The sequence below is a fragment of the Mercenaria mercenaria genome, chromosome 3 (assembly GCF_021730395.1).
Source record: "Mercenaria mercenaria strain notata chromosome 3, MADL_Memer_1, whole genome shotgun sequence".
NCBI classification, from domain to species: domain Eukaryota; kingdom Metazoa; phylum Mollusca; class Bivalvia; order Venerida; family Veneridae; genus Mercenaria; species Mercenaria mercenaria.
Genome location: NC_069363.1, coordinates 90,793,053 through 90,803,385, shown reverse-complemented (window position 1 = coordinate 90,803,385; position 10,333 = coordinate 90,793,053). Strand labels below are relative to the sequence as shown.

The 10,333-nt window shown below is 37.2% G+C and overlaps 1 protein-coding gene across 1 annotated transcript in view; it reads left to right on the top strand.

The window, feature by feature from the left end:
* The first annotated feature begins 9,117 nt into the window (after positions 1-9,117).
* Positions 9,118-10,333, top strand: part of LOC123524076 (tetratricopeptide repeat protein 39B-like) — a 58,137-nt gene continuing 56,921 nt past the window's right edge. Inside the window, exon 1 of the mRNA XM_053539249.1 lies at positions 9,118-9,215. Coding sequence (XP_053395224.1) covers positions 9,174-9,215 — 42 coding nt within the window. The 5' untranslated portion in view covers positions 9,118-9,173. The remainder of the gene's footprint in view (positions 9,216-10,333) is intronic.

Here is a 10,333-nt window from a genome sequence, read left to right as displayed (position 1 = left end):
CTGGGAGACAAGTGTAGTATTATCATAATTCGCCGTCAGTTTTGCCATCGATCCTAACACTGCTGTTCAGTCCGAACGTGGAAGGATATTGTCAACTTTTGAGAATGTCTCATCAAATACCTTGCTTATCGGGGTCAAATTATTGAGACACTTCATATTCAAAGCGTTTTCAAAGAGTGACGCGCTTCTTAAAGCATTTTAAGTGGATACTTAATAGAGACCTTACCCTAAACCCTCTTAACACAAGGGAAACAATCTGTTTATAAAGTGAAATTGTTTAGTGAACACCGTTTGTCAATCATAATCCTGTCCATGTTATATCAGTGTCAGAAATGGAAAAGTAATTTATGTTACCTGCTATACATGATAACACTGTGAACCGAAGCCGACACGAAACATGCACCGGTTAAAATCTTAGTTGGGTTACTGAATTCATTTCGAAAAGGTGTAAAAGGCCACCTTTTGCCACAAGTGTGCCTATTTTCTGTTGGATAATGCAAAAAAATTGTCCAGATCCTAACGCAGTTCCTAAAAAAACTTGTATTCCCCAAATTAAATTATGGGTTACACTTACAAATTTCATTCTTCGACGACGACTTTGGCGCCTTCCGTACTGTCCGTACGTTCGTGTCCTATCCATAGTTCTTAAACTCTAACAAATAATGTGACATATCTTGTGGAATACTATGACACCAAGCTGAAAGGTCGAAGTCACATAGGGCTATTTACTTTCTTGTCTGTAACACGACCATCCATTAAGGCATTTTAATGTTTCTTGACACAACTGTCCACATAACAACACAGTGTGTCTTACATAAACCTGGACTCCAAGTTATATGTATAGGTCACACTTGGAGGTCAAAATTGAACACGGTATCAACAGGATCTGTTTTGTGTCCGGTCGAAAACTGTGTAATCCATTGAGAGATCTCTTCTATACATATAACTTGGTGCAAATGTTCCACAGAATGAGACGATGTGTCATGCGTAAAACAAAGACCCCTAGCTAAAAGGTCGAAGTCGACTTGGAGGTCAAAAATTGAATTGATTTCTTTCCTGTCCGGTCCATAACTCTGTCATATATCAGGGGATTTCAATATCCCTTGTTCACCATGAGGCTACTTGTCGTCCGTAATATCCAGAGTCCTAGCCCAGAGGTTGAGGTCTCATAAGGGGGTAAAATGTCTATAAGTCTTTTTGGTGTATATATGGATATTAAATCATTTTTGTATAAATATACAACGTAACAGGTTCATGTACAACATGGACTCATTTTGAAAATATAACTTCCCAAAAATATGATGCACTTTTTCATTATATTTTTTCTCTGATTTCTCCACCAGTTAAAATAAAATATTAAACTATTTTTATATTCACAAGTGTTAAAAGCAATTTAAAACTGTAGACTTTCTATGTATGCAAAATTTAAGTTCAAATATTTTGCATTATAACATATTGCATATACATTGTATAGCACAATAATTATAACGTGTATACATCATTGACATATATCATATCATTAGGTTATACTGTAGTTTATATAATTAAGGGGACTTTGTTTTGTATGACAATACTTCATTCATTTGTTTCACATGTATTCTAACTATTATGATGTGATTTTATACAGTTTTACCCAGACATTCGGATCAGTGTTGGGCGTATGTGTTACTTTCTTAATCGATTCCGAAACGCGTAAAATTTTGAGCCTCAACATGAGAAAACCAACATAGTGCAATTGCGACCAGCATGGATAAAGACCAGCCTGCGCATCCGCGCAGTCTGGTCAGGATCCGTCTGCTCGCAAACGGTTTCTCTAATTGCAATAGGCTTTGGAAGCGAACAGCATGGATAGTGTAATCCTTTGCCTAAAATCATAAAACTTTCAGTCTAAAATATAGACTTAAGACTTTAAAATGCGACATCTAATTTTTCACTGGCGTTGATTTGTTCATTTTGTAAGGGCATTTTGAGGATTTGTATTCGGTAAACATGCTGTATCAAAGCAAATTAAATAGTTCAGCTTTTTAATTCTAACTTCAACGTTTAAGAATGTGGCATCTGCATGATTGTCTTTATTTCGTATATAGGGAAATAAATTTACTGCTTTCGCCTATTGGTAAGAGCACTTTAAGCTACTTACCCAGATTTTGGGTGCAATTTTTCGACATGATCATTTCCGCTAAGTTTGGATTATATTATATATATCACTGAAAAATGATGAAATGGGTGAAAATAAACAACAGATATTGAAAATTCAAGAAGAATGAAAATTTTTGCATTATTTCAAAAGCGTTGCAACGGCGTACTAACTTCTTCACAATAGTTTTTATTATTTATAACAATATCTTGCAAAAATCTTATGTCAGTAAGTTTGTACCACTAGCCATTTTGACAGCACTCACTTTTTACGGATATTTGAAAGAAATTATTTTGACCTAAAATATTTGGGTTAGTCCCTCTAAGCCAAAAAAGCGAGTAATATTAATGATGATCGGACTAACAACTGGGAAACCAACAGTTTAAATATAATTAAACTCAGATACATGTACACACTTTATATTAACATTCTCATTAACATATTGATTTAATTTTATTATTTGCATTTTTGTTTATTCATACATATGGCAGCAATACATAAACGATAATATAGTCATAAGATACAAGCGAGATATTGTTTGACCCATTAAAGTCAGTACAAAAGAAGCTGATAAACTTACAATACCTGAAGAAGGTCGAATAAAGTCTTGTAAATATATTTTGCGGTTATAAAATAAGACGCCCATCGAAGCGATAAGTGCTTACAAACAAATATAAAATCTGTCGAATAACATTATAGTCATACAATATGAAAGATATCGTTTGACCCATTAAATTCATTACATAAGAAATTAGTACATAGTGTTGTACTGCTCGACTGTTTGAAAGCATTGTCACAAAAGGAAGTTAAAGAAGTAGAATATAATGACATAAACAATTATAAAAGTGGTTACAAGTGTGCTTAAGTACAAGTTGGGGTCGTTGCACTTTCACTTCTCCCAATGATGCTAAATTTCCATACAAAAACTTCTCTAAAATTGCATGGTAAACAAAAGGTGGGAAACTGTATGAAAAGGCAAATCAGATCCATGAGACTCAAATCAGATGCATTTCTGATCATGAAAGGCGTTTTTATGATACCATATTGCATACAAAAATTAAACCAAAGTTGCTAAAAGTGAATGGTGGGGGCATGATATTGTACTCGAATTGTTTAAAGGACAATTAAATGTTAAGGCTTGGTGAAAACAACAATGTCTATAAAATCTGTTGCATCTTGTGTAATTACACCTTTTGCAAGATGTCTTATAGTAGAGTAAAAAAACATTTTAAGAGTGAAATTAGTAATGTGCGGATAAGGGAGCCATACATTTGCGTGTTTTATGCGAGTAACTAAGCATATGCATTTTTATAAAAGGGTAATTTTATTTTTTGTACAGAGCTATTAATCAGATGACGAACATCATAAATAAACGTGGGTCACAAAACTGTCTTAAAAAAAATATACAAAACGCATCTTATATAAAAAAGAAAACGTGGAAACCCTATTCTTTATACACGAAAAAACGAAACAAGAATAGCGGATGGTGGCGTGTTTCATCGATCAATAATATCTATGCACAGCCAGGACAATATGTTAGACATGTTTGTAAACATATATCAATAGGTAGTATCCTCCTACGCAGAATGCGTTTGTATAACTTATTATAATGTTAAAGCAAATAGGTCAACGCAACTACTTAACATTCGAAAAGTACAAAAAGTGTGCTGCATTATGGGAAACTTTTAAAATTCTGACATTTCATACAATATAATCTTTCGTCCTTTTTTCTTGTCACAGATGCACACTAATCCACGTTTTCTGCATCTGTCTTTCCTGTCTGTAAAACCATCTATGTAAATTGGCACCGCTGTTGGTATTCTATTGTCTAGCGTGTAAATGTGCGTGAAGGTCAGCTGAACTTGTATCGTTGCACTCTCGCGCATAGCACACCCAAACTATTCCGCCCTTACCACGTTCATCTGAGTAAATTGCGTTCGAATTTTACTACGCATTTTAACGGCGTCAAATTTCTTGGCAAATATAGAAAATAAAATGCTGCAGGCGTAAGTGTATATTTGATATATTTCATACAACAGATTCCATACGCTACGTATTTGCCCGCTGAATCTTGTCAAATTGTCAGTTTGCAAAGATATTTTTTTCGTTTTGTACACTACTGTACAAGTTTTTTACATGGATGGGTCTCGTATTCGTCTGAACTGGTGATAATTTCATAGTAATCCGTTCATTTCATTACAAGCAAACATTCTTGGAATAAGACCAAGTACTTACCCACTTTCAGATATAAGTACAGAAACGGCCAGAAACGCTACCCTTCAAAATCGGCATTTCTCGCCAGGTCGGGACCTCTTAGAAATTCGAGTTTTGGGGTGATTTTGGCAACCCGGATTTTTTGCTTGCGTTTCATGCTAGGATGGTCCTAGAAGACCAAGCACTCACCCACTTTCAGATATAAGTGCAGAAACGGCCAGAAACGCTACCCTTCAAAATCGGCATTTCTCGCCAGGTCGGGACCTGTAAGAAATTCGAGTTTTGGGTTGATTTTGGCAACCCGGATTTTTTGCTTACGTTTCATGCTAGGATGGTCCTAGAAGACCAAGCACTCACCCACTTTCAGATATAAGTACAGAAACGGCCAGAAACGCTACCCTTAAAAATCTGCATTTCTCGCCTGGTCGGGACCTGTAAGAAATTCGAGTTTTGGGGTGAGTTTGGCAACCCGGATTGTTTGCTTGCGTTTCATGCTAGGATGGTCCTAGAAGACCAAGCAGTCACCCACTTTCAGATATAAGTACAGAAACGGCCAGAAACACTACCCTTCAAAATCGGCATTTCTCGCCAGGTCAGGACCTGTAAGAAATTCGAGTTTTGGGTTGATTTTGACAACCCGGATTTTTTGTTTGCGTTTCATGCTAGGATGGTCAGGTCGGGACCTGTGCAAAATTCGGGATTTGGGGTGATTTGGGCGGTCCGGACATTTTACTTGCAATTGATGCTAGGATGGTACTAGAATACCATGCAGTGACCTACTTTGAAAAATTAGTACCAGAACGACCTGCAACGGTACCCTCAAAAATCGTCAATTTTCCACAGGTCAAAATCACCCCAAATCCCGAATTTTGCACAGGTCCCAACCTGTGGAAAATTGACGATTTTTGAGGGTACCGTTGCAGGCCGTTCTGGTACTAATTTTTCATGAAACGCCAGGAAAAAATCCCGGTTGCCAAAATCACCCCAAAACTCGAATTTCTTACAGGTCCCGACCTGGTGAGAAATGCCAATTTTAAAGGGTAGCGTTTCTGGCCGTTTCTGTACTTATATCTGAAAGAGGGTGAGTGCTTGGTCTTCTAGGACCATCCTAGCATGAAACGTAAGCAAAAAATCCGGGTTGCCAAAATCACCCCAAAACTCGAATTTCTTACAGGTCCCAACCTGGCGAGAAATGCCGATTTTGAAGGGTAGCGTTTTTGGCCGTTTCTGTACTTATATCTGAAAGTGGGTGAGTGCTTGGTCTTCTAGGATCATCCTAGCCTGAAACGCAAGCAAAAAAATCCGGGTTGCCAAAATCACCTCAAAACTAGAATTTCTTACAGGTCCCGGCCTGGCGAGAAATGCCGATTTTTAAGGGTAGCGTTTCTGGCCGTTTCTGTACTTATATCTGAAAGTGGGTGAGTGCTTGGTCTTCTAGGACCATCCTAGCATGAAACTCAAGCAAAATATCCGGGTTGCCAAAATCACCCCAAAACTCGGATTTCTTACAGGTCCCGACCTGGCGAGAAATGCAGATTTTGAAGGGTAGCATTTCTGGCCGTTTCTGTACTTATATCAGAAAGTGGGTGAGTGCTTGGTCTTCTAGGACCATCCTTGCATTAAACGCAAGCAAAAAAATCCGGGTTGCCAAAATCACCTCAAAACCCGAATTTCTTACAGGGCCCGACCTGGCGAGAAATGCTGATTTTGAAGGGTAGCCTTTCTGTACTTATATCTGAAAGTGGGTGAGTGCTTGGTCTTCTAGGACCATCCTAGCATGAAACGCAAGCAAAAAATCCGGGTTGCCAAAATCACCCCAAAACTCGAATTTCTTACAGGGTCCGACCTGGCGAGAAATGCAGATTTTGAAGGGTAGCGTTTCTGGCCGTTTCTGTACTTATATCTGAAAGTGGGTGAGTGCTTGGTCTTCTATGACCATCCTAGCATGAAACGCAAGCAAAAAATCCGGGTTGCCAAAATCACCCCAAAACTCGAATTTCTAACAGGTGCCGACCTGGCGAGAAATGCCGACTTTGAAGGGTAACGTTTCTGGCCGTTTCTGTACTTATATCTGAAAGTGGGCGAGTGTTTGGTCTTCTAGGACCATCATAGCATGAAACGGAAGCAAAAATCCGGGTTGCCAAAATCACCCCAAAACTCGAATTTCTAACAGGTCCCAACGTGGCGAGAAATGCCGATTTTGAAGGGTAGCGTTTCCGGTCGTTTCTGTACTTATATCTGAAAGTGGGTGAGTGAGTAACCCCTCCGTTACCTCAAAATATTTAGACCTTAAAATGCACAAGAGGCCACCATTATTTTCATGTCTGTATTTCAAAAATTTCCAGGGGAGAGCCCCCTGACCCCCCTAATTAAGAGAGTATACATCCACCAAAAAAAAAAAAAAACCACTATGTGCCTCGATGGTGACGACTTCATTCTAGACTGGTGTCCTCCCCCCCCCCCCCCCCCCCACCCCCGCAGTAAAAAACTTCTGGATCCGGGCCTGATGTGGGTACATTTTGGTTTGTGTACATTTTGACCTGCATCTTTCAAGTTGTACTTCTTTAATTTTATTAAATAAGCTTAAGAAAGTCCAAAGAGTTATAATATTAGTTTTGGCGTCATGTAGCTATATATCAATTAAATAATTGAGACACACCGTGAGAAAACCAATATAGTGCATTTGCGACCAGCATGGATCCAGACCAGTCTGGTCAGGATCCATGCTGTTCGCTAACTGGTTCTCTAATTGCAATAGGCTTTGAAAGCGAACAGCATGGGTCCTGGATCCATGCTGGTCGCAAATGCACTATGCTGGTTCTCTCATGGTGCGGCTCATTATTATATGTTTCCTTAAGGCATACAGATACTAAAAAGAAAAATGGCGCGAAAAAAATAGTCCTCAGTTTTTTGCTCTGTACAGCTATTTTCCTTCTTTTCTTTGCAATTTTTTGGCTAAAATCACATGACAGATCTATGCTTGACATGTAGGTAGCATTTTCATAATGAAATAACAACGTTACAAAATTTTTCATGGAAACTTAGATCATACACCACCAGCATAATTTCGGGTCTCATTTTTTAGCTGATTTTGCAGTTGGTGTGTTTGACTGAAATTATTTTTCTTGCATCAAACATGACCCCCCCCCCCCCCACACACACACACACTTTTCTTTTGATTTTTAGTTAGTACTGACAATATTCTTCAAGAAAATGTAAGTTACAGACATTTAAAATGGGTCCTGATGTGTGCTGCGGTCATTGGAATTAGAATAAAGAACAACAACTATTTAGTGTGTTTTAAGGCTGATCACTACCAAATAGAATGTAAGCCTCCGCTGGTCTAGTCACAAGTAGTCCAATATAAATAGTACTGATCTTTTTTCCTTTCCTAGTGCATTTTCTCGGCAGAAACGTGCTTACTTTTACTCTATCGCGTTTCAGTATGTATCACTTTACATTCTATTGAAATCGGCATGTTCCTATCGCATGCTAGGTAAAAATGGCGGCGTAAGAATTTAATGACCAGTAAAGAGAAATTGAAAGAAGCGGAAAGTAGTAAATTCAGCGGGTTGTATTTAACGAACTGTAGTTTTCTTATATAAAAGTTAACATCCCCTTTTCTTTTTGTTTTTCTAAAGTAGCGATCTAGTTCTTTATGGGAATATAAGTCTCTGAAAATCTGATATGCTAGAAAATGTCGAAAAACCGTTATGAAGTAAGTAGATTTTATATGAAATAAAGAACAGCTGGATTTAGTGGTGTTCAGCCTATAAGGGGCAATACATGGTATTTTCTGAAACTCCTCGAAAATGATTGGAAATGCAATTAATCTATTTTTTATGATGTAAAACGGTAACAAATGACTGAAAACTGTTAAATTTCTTGTGTTTCTGGAATTTAGATCGAATTTTCGACCAGGTGGTTATATTTTGGTTCGTTTTAGAACCTAGTAGATGTCTTTTCTCGCACTTTTGCACTTCAGTTGTCTGTATATTATTGAAATTAGCATGTTTCTGAATGAACATGACAAACATCGTAACGATTAAATGAATTTTAAATGAAAACTCCACGAATAAGGTAAAAAAAATGAATTACTGCTTGCACAGGGCTAAATTTCGGGTAATTTTGAGGATGGGGGTGGCCTGTAATGAATTGCCATTTCTCTAGATTTTCTCAATATTTTGCACCAAAACTAAACAGAGTCATTGTAAAACAGGTGTACCTTGAGAATGAATGCAAATTCATGGAAAGATTAAATAAAAATTTTCTCTTATAGGCTGATCACTACCAAATAGAATGTAAGCCTCCGCTGGTCTAGTCACAAGTAGTCCAATATAAATAGTACTGATCTTTTTTCCTTTCCTAGTGCATTTTCTCGGCAGAAACGTGCTTACTTTTACTCTATCGCGTTTCAGTATGTATCACTTTACATTCTATTGAAATCGGCATGTTCCTATCGCATGCTAGGTAAAAATGGCGGCGTAAGAATTTAATGACCAGTAAAGAGAAATTGAAAGAAGCGGAAAGTAGTAAATTCAGCGGGTTGTATTTAACGAACTGTAGTTTTCTTATATAAAAGTTAACATCCCCTTTTCTTTTTGTTTTTCTAAAGTAGCGATCTAGTTCTTTATGGGAATATAAGTCTCTGAAAATCTGATATGCTAGAAAATGTCGAAAAACCGTTATGAAGTAAGTAGATTTTATATGAAATAAAGAACAGCTGGATTTAGTGGTGTTCAGCCTATAATAGATTGCCTGCGAATACGGTACAGTACGATACGGTACGGAGATACTTTTTACTTGGTCACCGTTTACCAAAATGGCGACCTCGGCAACCAAAAATGACAGTGACACGGAAGAGGTAATTTTCTTGTTTTTGTGAATGAAGAAATATTTTTTCTGCTGAGAAAAACAAAAATTGTATAACGAAGACGTCTTTGCTAAGATTGTCTGTGAGACAAAACGAACGAAATAAGTGAAAATACCACATATGCTTGCCAAAAAGAAACTGCATGTCGTTTGAAAATATTTGACAGGATCGTGCAAGTAGGCATTAGGAATGTAAACATGTTTGTAACTGTCCATAATATGTAATAGTGATATGAAATTAGGTGATGCCTAAAAGCCAGAGTTCCCTTGTGTTACCCTTTGGGTTCTTCTACTTCTAACTGTAATTACAGCTAATATGCTTGAACCACAACACTGGTATGCTGCTTACTCCTTGATTCGAGCCTCTTAAATCTTATAGGGTTGTGCATATTTTTGTAAACCTGTTCAATTGAATAATTTTTGTTTTTTTGTTACAAAAATATTTGCATTTAACAATGGGCAATAAGAATACAATGTTACCATCTTTACATGTACTTTTTGCACAAGACTGAAGGAGGTCAAACTCCACATCATTAAAGCTTCTCATCGATTCGCGCCCTTATTTGGAAGTCATCAAGTGTTAATGTTTGCATATCTATTCCATAAAGCAAATACTTCAAGATGACTCCTTGTTCACTCCTTACAACAGTTGAATATGCTCAGAGCTTTTAATTTGAAATTGGCTCACAATATACCCACATGTATTTTCTCTGAAAAAGCAATTTTTGATGCAAAATATTAAAACAGTATTTACTCAATTTTCAGTGGTTTCATGACTAATTTTTTCAAGCATTTTAAAATGTAATGACACAAATTCTGATGGAAGAGCATGCACATGAGCATGAATTCACTAAAATACAAGGCTCGAATTGATGAGAAAGCTCGAATCGACGAGAAACAGGCTTACAGTTCATCATTTTATTCATATTTACTTCACAGTTTATAGCATAAGGTTGCAGGGTACACCGAAATGTAAATACAAGTATCGTACGTATCGACAATGTGTGACCTGAAAGTAACAATAAATTACACTAAATACTATATGAGCTACATATACATAAGCGGCATATGAATTAAAACAATAGCAATCTGGACAGCATTGGAGGCGAT